This window comes from Phacochoerus africanus, chromosome 13 (genome assembly GCF_016906955.1).
Source record: "Phacochoerus africanus isolate WHEZ1 chromosome 13, ROS_Pafr_v1, whole genome shotgun sequence".
In the NCBI taxonomy this organism is placed as follows: Eukaryota; Metazoa; Chordata; class Mammalia; order Artiodactyla; family Suidae; genus Phacochoerus; species Phacochoerus africanus.
The window spans coordinates 9536787-9550194 of NC_062556.1; the positions used below are offsets into that span (position 1 = coordinate 9536787).

Here is a 13408-nt window from a genome sequence, read left to right on the forward strand (position 1 = left end):
GATGCCGCTACTTTTTGTGGCAACAGAGACAGAATTTTTAGTCATTCTTCTTTGCATTCCAAGGCTTATCACCCTAATTCCACAGATCAGGATACTCAGGCACCGTGTCACTGAAAGCATTAATTGCTTTCTTTTTTGTTTTGAGAGTCTGGAATGTCTAGAAAATGCAAAACGCTGCCAAGAAGAATCCAAAGAACATTTCTCTTCCCCTGGCGAATTCCCCGGGTCTCATCCACGGGCCTGAGAAGAAAGCACGCGCTGTCAAAAGAGAAGCGCAAGATGGCAAACGAGTGATTATCGACGTGAGATCCAGCCTCCGTGTGTTTACGTCTGACCTCGGCCCGTTCCGCAAGGAGGCCCAGGACCGCCACAGGCTGAGCGACACGGGAGTTCTCCGAAGCCACGTGCCCCGAGGTGAGTTCCTGTGTCGCTCCCAGCTGTCCTCCTGGGAGCAGGTATTACTCCATTTGAGAATTCCGGTTACTATTGCTCTTTAATGGTAGAGAAAGAGCACTCGGGTTCTATACAAAGAAGACGGCGGACGCGTCTGTGTGCTCGCGGCAGAGCGAGAGTCCCCTTCCAGGCTGGCCGGCTTGCATCCTGGCTTCCCGAGAGGGGCAGGTACACGCACAGCCTGCCAGTGTTTCCTTTGTATTGTCCTGTTTCCAGGTTTCTTTCTAGTTTCGGCAAATGCTGTTAGTTTACTTATCTTGGTCACGTCGGGGGCTCTCCAGCTGCGGGCTCTGAGCTGCTCGTTCTGACTGAGATCTCACAGGATGTCCAGAGGGTTGTCAGGTATTTATTTGTTCTGCCTCAGAGTCTGACAGGAACCTTCCTGTCCCACCCTTAGCTTCTAAGGGACGTGGGGAATATCTGAGGGCTCTGTGGGTTTTTGGTGCACGTGCCAGAGGAAATTTGCTTCCTAAACCTAATGAAGAAAAGGTGGACTGAGATCAGAATCCGGATGTCGTAGCTGAGGATGCCACAGGGAACAGATGGGAAGGACCCCCCAGTCCTCAGAAGTGTCACTGAGCTGATGTAGGAACAAGCTTTGGAAGCACCCTACTTCCTGCCTTCCTGTCCCATGAGCCCTGACGTCCCTGCTGCTTAGGCGTGTGCGGGCGGGGCCCCCTTCGCAGTGGAAAACTCCCTGGGTGTGTTCATTAGAAGCTTCTTTTAAACACGTTGAGGAGCTCCCTCTGTGGCTCAGTAGCTAACGAACCTGACTAGTATCCATGAGGACGCGGGTTCGATCCCTGGCCTTGCTCAGTGGGTTAAGGACCTACGTTGCTGTGGCTCTGGTGCAGGCCGGCGGCTACAGCTCCGATTGGCCCCTTAGCCCGGGAACCTCCGTGTGGGTGGGTGCAGCCCTAAAAAGACAAAAATAAAAAAAATACAGATGTAGACGTTCTGGGAGCAGAGGGAAGCCCCTCTCCCCGTCCTCATAGAGGAGCTGGGGCCGGGCGCACAGGACTGCCAGCCGTCGCTTGTCTCCCAAAAGCTTTCAGACCAGTGGTAATGTCTGCAATTTTGGCTAATTTTTGTTTTTTTGGTTTTTTTTTGTTTGTTTGTTTTGTTTTTGAGGTAAAACATGGAGGATCAAAGAAACCATTTTAAATCCGTTTCCCCTAAGGGCATCCTTGGCCTCACAGCCCCTGGGAGGCAGCCCCAGACCCCTCAGCCGCCTGACGAGGAAGACCCCCAGATGTGTGAAATGTCTTTCATTTGCTTCGCGTCTGTCATGGGTGGCGGGGACCTGGGTGGTCAGGTGGGGCCCACGCGTGGTTTAACACTCTGCGGTCACCGTTTTGAAAGTCCTGATAATTTCTAGACACCTTCATGTTGCCCAAGGCCCCACGATCCATGCCGCGGGGTCGGCTCCCACCCCGAGGGTGGGAGACCCTTGCACTGGGAACAAAGTGTCCTCGCCGCATGATTGGGCTCTTAAAACTTACGGCTCCGGTAGCAGGGCGCGGGCATGAAGCTGCCTTAGAATTCACGTTTCATCTCAGTGTTATTCAGTCTCCTCCTTGGCGGCCTGTTGATGCTCATCCCTTCACCTAGTGACGCTTATCAGGACTTACATTTCCTCGTTAGAGAGGTGCGCTGCTCATGAAGAAAGCTTGGCTTTCTTCCGAAGGAGCGAGGCCCCCAAGAACAGTATGTGGCGGGGTCTGTCTTGGAGCTTTTCAGGCTTAGCCGCTCAGTGCAGCGACTGCATCTTCCCCAGGAGCAGCTGATGACCCGTCCTTCCGTGCAGTTGATTTAGGGGAGAAATAAAAGCTCAGCTCACAAAGCCTGGCTCCTCTCACAGATGGCTGTGTCTGAATACAAACGGTTCTTAACTGAAGACTAAACTCCCTCGTTTCATCTGCGGCCGGCTGCCAGGGCGCCTGTGGATGCATCGGTGTCTCATCCCAAGGAAGCTGCTGCACGTGGGAGTGGAGGGCGCTGGGCTGGGTGGGGCTGTCCTCAGCCGTTTGCGATGAACGCCTGCATCTGAGAAGAAGGCTTAGCGTGAGGAGAGGGGCCGGGCTCATGGAAGGAAGCTCCCTCGCTGGAATGAGGGGCTGAGCCTTGCGACAGTCTTGGATGGTGGTTGGTAAAGGGAGGCAGCAGAGACGCCAGGCAAGGGTGGTGTAGAGGAAGGGTGTTCTGAGACCCTCTGGGCTTGCACGACCCTGGGGCTGAGACCTCAAGATCCTGTGCAGACCTGAGTCTCCCATTCAGAGGAGGTGCCGCTGGTGCAGGAAGAACACGGTCTGGTGGGTCTCGTCCTTCCTTGTTATTCTTACTTGTCCTGTTTTCTTTGCAGAGGCTTTGGCTCTGATTTGCTCCAGTTCGCTCTTCCATCTCCAGGGGCTGGTTTTCTTCGATTCTTACGTTTCTCTAGTTCTTCCTTGTCCCTTCCTCTTGCCACCTTCCTTCTCTGCAGGAAAGGGGGGCTCTGTGTGATGGAGGGGAGGCTCACGCGAGGTGGGAGGACCTGGCAGCGGCGGAAGTCCCTTTGATGTCTCACTGATTCTTTCTTTTGACGGATACAAGAGGTTGCCTTGTTCACTGCGGTGACATTTAGAATCAGTATTTAGGTCCATGAAATGAGTCTTTTTCTTATAAACGTTTTGCCAGCATAGTGTGTTTCAGTGTGGTGTTCTTCCAGATTAAAAAAAAAAAAAAAGTTATTTGCCTGAAACGGAGACTGGGAGGAAGGCAGTGAGCAGAGGTGGAGGAGGCCCTGGTACCCACTGTCCTTTTGCTGCAAATGGGAGGCTGGACACAGTACCAATAGGGATGCTGGGGATACACATTATTCAGAATTGACAAGGGGCAGGATGGGTTCCCGTTCCACATACAGACCATGTGGTGAGGGGAGGAGAAGAATGTGCAGTTTATACCCAATCTTGTTCAGGAAAGCATTTAAGGTGACTTAAAATGATTGATACAGTATATAGTAAGTTGAAATTAAATAGGTGCTAACATGAGAACAAAAAGGAAATAACGATAGAAAAGGACAGGCAGAAACTAGGAATGAGGTGTGTCTACGAATCTCATGCCAAAAATTATATATATTTACCAAAGGCAGAACACGAACTTGGCCTCAACAGTAGCCAATGTAGAGAGGAAAAGACACCCAGGTGAATGAGTCTGGTGTACCTAACACGACATACAGACCAGCTATCCCAAACCAACAGTGCTTTCGGGTGCTGGGGCCGGAGGAAAAACCCTTTCATTCTTACAGAAAAGTCATCACACGAATAAGCATCTACATCACTGACAAGATCCCGACAGTGAACCCATCCCTGAGCTGTTTAGGGCCCCGTCTCAAGGTGTCTCTCAGATGGTGTCACCCCAGAGTCCACTGGGGACAAGCAATTCTAATGGGTGGTCTGGTGCGCAGTGGTTAGAAACCCGGAGACAGATTTTCAAGCAAGTGTTGGCTCCATCACTGCCCCCCGGGGGCTAACCCTGCCCAGGGTGGATATGGGATTAAATGAGGCAAGAGATGCAGAATACTCAGCACGATAGCCCAGGAAACATGCTGGGCGCCCGAGAAAGGTTATTATTATTAATGAATGGCATAGATGGACTGCATTACTTTAGGCATTCCTGAGCAAACACTGTTCTCTTCATAGAGCTTTTGCTCTTGAGCATGAGCTGGCCATATTCATGGGAATGTCTGGAACAAAATATTTTCTGTGCTGGGAAAAAGGCAGAGCCAAAGACTATAAGAGGATCAGCCAAGAGAGGAGATGATCTTATACACCCTTATGAAAGTTGAGAAGCTTGGAAAAGCGTGTGTCTGAATAAGTCTACCGTCTACGAAATATAATCTTGGGTTTGTACGCACAGTCCAGTAAATGCACAACTGAAGCCACAATGTCTTATGCCGAGGCACATGGGTGCAGTACTTTTAAGAGATTAATTAGAGTGGATATTTCCAAGTATTCACAGGAGCCCACCTCACCAAAAAAAAGTTTTCTCAGTAAAATACCCACAGATCTCTACCTTTGCTTAATATGTGCTTTGGGTTAAAGCTCTAAAATAAAAATAAAAATCTAATGCTCAGCTAACCGGATTCATCGGACTGCTCTATTGGGATGGTTTTACAAGTCAGTTAATGCTGGGACATCTGCCAAAGATGAGCACCATTAGTTTCAGACAAGTGGTCTGCTGCCCTTCTTTCTGAGAAATAACAGGGAAGCCATCCAGGCCATTTCTCAAACAAAGCCGCCACCACCACAACAGTCACAGCAACCACTCTCACCCTCACTGTAGCGTCTAAACATGAAAAAAAAAAAAAATGGTATTCTCTAATTAGGAGTGGGAAGGGAAGAGGGAATAATGCAGCTAGTTCAAGCAATGGCAGCATCCGATGAAGAAGCTGCTCTTACTCTTCTCCGCTGGAAACTGCTCCCTGCTGCATCAAGAGACCATCCCGCTTCCAAGGGTGACCCCCGTCTTGGGGTGCAGACCCTCATTCCTTCATGAGTTTGTGTCCCGAAGCTCACTCCTCTCCACTGAGCCCAAGGCCCAGGGTAGATCAGCGAGAAGGGCAGAGAATCTTAAGCCGGCACCAATTCTTCACATGGCGCTAAAGAGTACGATGGACAAAAGCCATCATGGAATTGCCTGAAAATGCCCCCACGACTCAAGGCTGCAACTTATCAAGTGGAAACATGGCTTTTATTTTGGACAGAATGTCTAATAGAGAAACTAATGAGCATGAATTTGGGGGAGCAAAGGCTTGCACTCTGGGCCGATCCTAGTCCACCACCATGTGGGCTGGTCCCCCAGCAGTCCTGCAAACAGAAAATCATCTCCAAAATTTTGGTTAGCTTGAGCTTTTTAATGAGCTCCATAAGATGAGGGAAGCCTGTAAACATCCATGTGTGTATTTTCAAATACTGCTGTCACATTGTTATGGGTTTTTGAGAATTCTGCAATCACACCAACTTCATCTTTGTGAGCTGGGATCATAGACGCATTCATCTATGAACGAAGATACATGCGCTGCACAGTTCTCACTCTGATGTTTAATTTAGCAGCTATTATTTTCATATTTTACTTACATATTTTAAAAGGATATAAATAAATTTGTCTTCGCTTTAAGTTTTCCTGGTCATGGTGCTTTTTCCAAAGAAAATAATAAAGGGAGATATAAAGACGTAATTCTATTTCAAACCAACAAAAACGGGGATAAAAGAATTCTGTGACACCCATGGTGGCATGGAGACAGTAATGAAAAAGGCAATGCTGTAGACAGCTTGACTCCCAGTTTCGGGGGAACACCAATTAGGCAACGATTTAACGTGAACTTGCCGTGGCCATTCCAGAGTTTCCTTCAAGTCGTGAGGAAAAACCGTCACAGAGCCTCACAAGGATGCGGCCTGGACAAATTAAATACTGGCCCTGAAGATCACAGTGCCTTTGACTTTGGAGAGGCTCGTCTCGTCTGATCACGGACAGACCTGGGCCTGGCTGGGACTCCACACACCCCAGCCCATGCTTGGGATCCACGACCCTACCTGATCGAGGCAGTTGCTGCGCAGATACCTCAGGGCTTGCTGGATACTCTGCGGCAGGGGCTGCCCCGTTCTCTGGACGTGGACGATGAGAGGAACGCCAAAGACAGTCTTGTCTTTGTAATCGGGAACTTTCATCCTCTTCATGAACTTTGGAACTGCCCTAGAATTCACAGAAACCAGGTCATGCACGCCGCGTGGCACACACTGCGGGGAGAGGCTGTGAAAGCAAGAGGAAGCCAAGCTTTTGTTGGAACATCCGAGAGGCTCGGGGGTTCAACACCGCTCTTTACTAATCCCCTTACATGGAGGTTCTGTGTGAGCCCTGTGCTCTGTTAGCCTCCAGCTGTGGAACAGTCTGACTCACGTTAGTGGCATGGACTTAGGGCTCTGTTTTCAAGTCAAGCGTTCGACTTTCCAATTCAATTGTGACGGACACATTTCTCCAGTAATAAACACATAAGAAGTCCCAGAGAAGACAAAACAAAACAAATTAAAAAACTACATCCAGGGAGTTCCCGTTGTGGCTCAGTGGTAATGAACCCAACTAGTATCCATGAGGATGCAGGTTCAATCCCTGGCCCCACGCAGTGGGTTAAGGATCTGGCATTGCTGTGAGCTGCAGTGTAGGTCGCAGACATGGCTCAAATCCAGCATTGCTATGGCTGTGGTGGAGGCTGGCAGATACAGCTCCAATTTGACCCCTGGCCTGGGAACTTTCATAGGCTGCAGCCCTAAAAGACAAAAAAAAAAAAAAAAAAAAGAAAGAAAGAAAGAAAAAACTACATCAAGAAGAAGAATTTGGTTGGATTTGGGGAAGAAAGGAGGGGGCAGAAGATAAAACACATTCCTTGACTATATCTTTTTCTAGAAGCAGTTGTACTTTTTAAAGGAAAATTTAATACACGAGCATATGTTGATTTGACCACACGATTTATAACTTTCTATTTTCATAAAAGCATTGCCAATTCTTCTGTATGCCTAACATATAACACAGCACGGTCGGCAGCACATTTGATGCTTTTCCAAATCATCTAAAAAGGTCTGCATTCAAGTTCCAACATACGCTTTTGTTACATCCTTATTTCAAAGGGTTACTGCATATTCTGTTTTTATTTGCCAATGACACAAAAGCAGAAACGTACTCGAAGAATTCAGGGCTCTTTGAATGAAGCAGCGCTCTCAGGGTTGAGCTCTGCGTTGGGCCAGAAGGTACAAGAAACAGATGTTTCTTCGCACACGGCCAGAATTACTTTATGGCAAGTTTATTTTTCATGTCTCTGGTCACAACTGATCACCCTTTGCTTGTCTTTTTTCCTCCTTGGAGCCTGACTGCTTTTCCCCGGAAACGGACAGAGATCTGCAAATAAAGCAACGCGTCCTGCAGGCCACAGCTCCTCCAAGCTTTGGCAGCCCAGAGGCGGGCAGTAACACACAACGCGGGGCATTATTTGCAGGAGATCAGCCGTGAAGGCAATGCACAGATGCTTCAGAAATGAGACCGTCAATACTGGGGCGTGCGCCCTGGCATGAACTGTCCCCCCCCCCAGGCGAATGGGCTACGCACCACGTCCAGCCGTGCTTGTTGGACAGGGAGTGCTTCTCCATGATGGCCGTGAGGCGGAGCAGCGAGAGGCGCTGCAGCAGGTTCAGCTGGCCGGCCGTCTGGCTGCTGACGTGGGGCGACGCCGTGGACGGCTGGGGCTGGTGCGAGAGCTGGAAGCTGTTCCACCGGAGTCGCCTTTACCAGAAAGACCGTCAGAGAAGCCCGTCACAACGTGGATGCCAGGTCGGGAAACACGGCATGTTACTAAGTGGCTCATCAAAATAGTTTTTTTTTTTTTTCTTGTCTTTTTGCCATTTCTTGGGTCGCTCCTGCGGCACATAGAGGTTCCCAGGCTAGGGGTCGAATCGGAGCTGTAGCCTCCGGCCTACGCCAGAGCCACAGCAACGCGGGATCCGAGCCGCGTCTGCAACCTACACCACAGCTCACGGCAATGCCGGATCCTTAACCCACTGAGCAAGGGCAGGGACCGAACCCGCAACCTCATGGTTCCTAGTCGGGTTCGTTAACCACTGCGCCACGACGGGAACTCCATCATCAAAATAGTTTCTGAGCCAAGAACATCACAAAGCAAATGGAACAGAAGACACGAGTTTTCCCAGGTCGAATCAATCTGGAAAACATCACTATCTGTTTCCTGAGGAGGCTTCGAGAAGCGCTCCATTTCATTTGTTTATTCCTAAATTCCTTCTCAAAGTGTGAAATCAGCTGAGACTCAGGCGTGCGCGTGCGTGAGTGCCTGTGAGCTGTAAGCGTTGTCACACTGCTGGCCTGTCTCCACCCTGACTCTCGCTCAGTGACCGGTGCAGATGAAGCACTCCTGAGGCGAGGACACATCGCAGCCCCGGAGACGTCACTGGCTCATCAAGAAACCCAGCAGCACAAACAGTAGCGCTGTCGCCACTGGTCAGGCCCTAATGGGGCCATTCGCTAAGGTGCTTCTGAAATGGTCGTTGTGAAACTGCTCTTATGCACTTTGTCATCGGCATTTTAAGGCCAAAATAAACTTACAAATGCTTCACCTTAGGTCTCAGAGATTTCTCACAGAATTTTTTAAAGTTTAAAGTTTGGGGTAGGCTGCTTTGCGAGGTCACGGAAAGCCCCCGTGCTTAGGCATTGGGCCTTGTCATCTGTGACGCCCGATGGTGCCGAGTGTCGTGCACAGAAGGAGCTCAAAAAACGTGTTTCCAACAAAACTAAGGTTAAAGGGGAGACACTCAGAGAAATGAACTGCGTGAAATGGATTCAATCACCACAATATCTGAACAAAAGACACACGACTGTTCAAGTAATTCCCAACCGCATGCATCCCTCAGAATAGAGTTAAATATTTAGAGGGTGCTCTGTAAACGTGTGTTAAACACAGAGACTGTAATTATTACGAAACGGATGAAACATCATGTCATCAAGTCATGCCACCAACCTGCTGGGCCTGGTCAGGGAGGCCCCTACCCCGGAATCCCTCCTCTCTCTGACCCCAGCGGCCTCCGACTCGCTAAGCGATGTGGCATCTCTTTCCACATCACTGGGTGTCGTCCGACCTTCAGAGACAGAATTGCCTTCGAAATCCAAGGTGATCTGATTAGGAGCCGGGAAGGGGCCGAAGCCAGCTTCTCCGGCCAGGGCGTTGTGTGCCTCCGGATCAGGTAACAGGGTTTTGGACCAGTCATCCACGACCTCCTGGAGCCCGTTGACGTGATGCAGGATGTCGTCCAAGTGAGGGAAGAGATGGTCCTTCTCCAGCTCCAGAAGGTCGCCGGTGCTGGCGTACAGGTGGGAGCTGGGGACGTTGTCGTAGACGCTGACTCGACTTGCTCTGTGGCAGGCCGCCCCCAGCCTGGGCTCCCTGGCCCCAGGGCCCGGCTGCCTGCCCAGGGAGATGCTTCCGGTCCTCCAGTTGACGGCGCCGCCGCTGTCTGTCGGCGACAGGCTTTCGATGGAGAGCGCCTTGGGGAAGGTGCCCGGTTTGTGGTCCTTGGGAACATGCACCACCAGGTTCTCTTGGGAGTGAAACTCATGGGCATGGTTCTGGTCCCCTGCGGCCCGCAGTGCTGTCCCCACCAGCACGTCCAGGTCCTCTAGGTACATGCCCCCGCGCTTGTTGGCCTCCTGGCACCTGCGCTCCTTCAGGCCGGGCGTGCTCACCCCGCTACTGCTGTTTTCCGACGGGCTGCTCTCACCGCTCCACTTGCTGGAGCCCGGAGGCCCTTTCTGGCCGGTGGCCGGGCCCAAGGTCTGGAGCTCTCCGTTTGGAATCTCGATGCACTGCATGGCCTTGAAGGACTCGGGCTCCTGCTGCAGCACTGGCCCACTGATCACCAAGCCGCCCGCCCGCCCCAGGCCCTTGTGCCTTCCCTGCACTCCCTTCCCCCGCAGCGTTTCCATGCGTTTCAGGAACGACTTGGCTCGGGTCCGGGGGGGCTTCTCGTTCTTTGGGTGGAAGAGGGGCTGGTCGAGGTCCCTGGGGGGCTGAGGGAGGCCGCTGCCAACCAGCGCCGCGTCCAGCATGGCCGGGCCGTCGGCGCACAACTGCCCGGGGCCCTCGAACGCCTCCCGGCCGGTGCCCGGGCCGCCTGTCTGCCCGCGGCCGTCGCTCCCGCCGCTGCTTTCGCTGTGGATGGAGCAGACCTCGGGCTCGCTCAGATCCGTGAGGACGCTCTCACTGCTGGTGGTGTTTCGCATCCTAACGTCTCCCGACGACCCGTCCCTGTCTCCTCCGGGAAACAGCGCGTGGAGGTCGTCGACGCGAGACCAGCGGCGGCTGGTTCTTTGGAAAGTCCATTTGTTGCTGAGGCACAGGTCCTCTTCATCCGAGTCGTCACCCTGGAAGACATCAAGGAGGACGCTCATTCCCGGGCGGGGACGGAGAGGGGCCTCCAGCGGAGCCCAGGCCCGCGTCCCCCTCCTCTCTCCCCTTCCCGCCCCTCGGAGCCTGCCCTCTGGGTCTGGGTGCCCCTTGGCCGCGGCCCTCCACTGCCTCTGTGGTCCTGGACCCCCTCACCCCTCCGAGTGGCCGGAGAAGCCCTTGTCACCTGCCAAGCTCTCTTCCTTCCAGTTGTGCTCCCTCCCTCTAAAAAGCTTCCTTAACTGATAACAAGAGGATGGAATGAGCAACCGACTAGACCGGCTATATTACAATTAAATACATTAAAACACCCGCAGTTTCCCTTTTCACAGAGACACAGAATCCAGCCACAAAAGGTATTTACTTCTTTCCTGAGACCTCTTCCCAGCTTCCCTCTTCTGAACCTCCGGAGTCATTCTATCCCAAAGCCAACACTGCGTGGTCTCCAGACTGCCTTCTCATCATATGTTCCCTGGGTAAGTTCACAGCAAAATTCTCTCTGAATTCCTGGAAGTAGAAGCTTGGGAGCCATTCGAGAGAGAACCCTGGTGAGGGGAGTCCTGCACTGATGAGGGGCAGCCTTCTTGGTTTATTTGTTTTGCTTTTTGTCTTTTTAGGGCTGCACCCGCGGCATATGGAGGTTCCCAGGCTAGGGGTCACATTGGAGCTGTGGTCGCCGGCCCACACCACAGCCAGAGCAACACCAGATTCGAGCCACGTCTGCGACCTACACCACAGCTCACGGCAACGCTGGATCCGTAACCCACTGAGGGAGGCCAGGGATGGAACCAGCGTCCTCATGGATACTGGTCGGGTTCGTAACCCACTGAGCTATGCCAGGAACTCCCATAGCCTTCTTGTTTTTCATCAACCCCGAAGGGGGTGCCTTCAGCAGGACAAGCACGTCTGGCTGCCACAGCCCCGCTGCCTTGCCCTGTTGTACACGCTGCACCTCCCAACAATCTGCCTCAGTGGCCTGGATTCTGCCTGAATTTACAGCCCCGAGAGAGGAGAGTTTGGGTTCCGCGGGGGCAGAGATGGCTTTATTTATCCTTGCAATTCCCTCTGGCTGGCCCAGCACAGACCTTGACATATAAATAATTTCCTCCCGAGAGGAACTGAGTCCTCCTTGTCACCATGCGTATTACCAAGACCTAACCGTGCGAAGTCTCAAGCCTTCACTCCGCCCCACCGTGCAGGCCTTGGCACCTCTCTCTGGATCTGGTACAGGAAAAACCAGGCCAGAGTCCTTGTCTCCAGCATCTTCCCCATTGAGACAGCTTTCCACAGCGTAATCCAAGTACAGTCATAGGATCCCCCAGGTGAGAAGCCTTCCGTTTCCTTTCGTACTAGGAGGGCACTCGAAGCTCTTTCAACCTGACTGCAGTGTCCTTTCAATTCAATTTTCCTGCGTTCTGCTCCCTGAACCACACCGGGCCCTGACACCCAGCTCGGTTACAGGCCTGAGAGCCGAAAGGATGCGCACAGTCCCCAGGCTGCGTAGTCCGCCAGTCGGGTACTCCGCTCCTGTGCCGCTCTGAAGCCTGTGGTGACAGCCCCAAGGCCAGGACTGCACTCCCCGCTGTGCTCCCCTAGGGTCTTGTTTGGATCTTCTTTGTAGCATTTATTCTGATTCTAATGTAAGCTCTGCAGCCTTCTCAGCCCTCAGAGGTAAGCTCCTCCAGAGCAGGGCCTGTGTCTCTGCTTCATTCCTATTTATATCCTCCCCAGGGCCAAGCACTTGGAGAGAGAGGGGTGCTCTCTCACCCCCTCGCCCTCCCTCCCTCTCTCTCTCTGGTTGACTGAATTAAGATTATTTGACTTGACTTTGGCATCTGGTTCTCAGACCTGGTTCCCAGGGGCAGTAGCACGGGTTAGACTGACGGACTGTGTGCAGGGCTCTTCCTCACTCCAAAGTAAGTTCCTATCATTTATAAAAGGGGACTAAAACCAGGCCCTGCCTCATAGGTTCGCTGCGTGGACTAAATGAAATAAGGCACTTCCTGGTCCCTCCCAGAGGAGCATTTATTTGTTTTTTCCAGTGTTTGTCCAGTTCCTGCTGTGCCGCCACTCTGTTTGACACCCACGACTCATCGGTCTTTTTCCATACCGGGCATCCACCTTAACTCGTCTGGACTTGGCCATCGATCATTTTCAAGGAAACACAGAGGGAGGCTCAGTCTATAAATGTGGGACTTTCCCATTCTTCCTTATTTCTCGAAGCTCTAGAGTCACATGGGTGGGGTTAACTGACAAATAACAAACGTCCAAGCATGAGGTGGGAGAAAGCAGACTCTCGTATTCACAGAGAGTTCCATCGCCGGGGGAGTGCAGCAGGAGGCTACCACTGGGTTTTTAAAAAGTCGTATACGACTTTGTCAAAAGAGTTTAAAAAGTGGCACAACTGGAAAAAAGGCGAGACTCCAGGATGACGACTCAAAAATATACTTTCTTCTGCAGCCTCTTCTCCTCCTCTTTCCCTGGGATGGAGATATAAACCCTGACACCTGAGGGGCGTTTGACTCTCAGGTACCATGATAGGTTGAAGGTGAAGGTTATTGGATTTTCATGTCACATTTCAGGAAGGTGGTGAGGAGAAGCTGACATTAAACAAACATTCTGAAAAAGCCTTTTAGCCAATAGTTTCTGAGAAGGCAAAAGAAGGATATGCTTTTAAAGAAAATACAGATATTTTAAAATAGAAACTATAATATTTAGTGTTGGCTCCAACGAGTTCTCTAAAGGGAGCCCAAACGTGGTTACTGATGCTAGCAAACCACATACGAGTTGGATAAGGACTTCTTTATGTTGGTTTAGACAAGATGCCAAGCTGGGCACTGTGGGCTGCAGATGGAAAGCCCGCCCCTGTCTGCTGGGCTCTAAGAGCTTATTATACTACCTCTGGGCAGAAAGAGGTATTTACAACCCAACCAAGGCATATGAAAAAAAGGTGAACGGGGAAGAAAAAGAAGGCAA

The 13408-nt window shown here is 51.5% G+C and overlaps 1 protein-coding gene across 6 annotated transcripts in view; it reads right to left on the minus strand.

The window, feature by feature from the left end:
- STARD13 (StAR related lipid transfer domain containing 13) overlaps positions 1-13408 on the minus strand; it is a 220355-nt gene that overhangs the window by 15450 nt on the left and 191497 nt on the right. For 4 of the 6 annotated variants that reach the window (XR_007131488.1, XM_047756342.1, XM_047756341.1 and 1 more), the window contains exons 5-7: positions 9011-10410; positions 7591-7764; positions 6027-6243 (exon numbers count right to left, since the gene is read on the minus strand). Coding sequence is in view for 5 of the 6 variants with exons in the window: in XM_047756342.1 (XP_047612298.1) it covers positions 6027-6243; positions 7591-7764; positions 9011-10410 (1791 nt within the window). In the remaining variant the exon portion in view is untranslated. The remainder of the gene's footprint in view (positions 1-6026; positions 6244-7590; positions 7765-9010; positions 10411-13408) is intronic. The other 2 variants (XM_047756346.1, XM_047756343.1) reach the window with 1 other exon arrangement.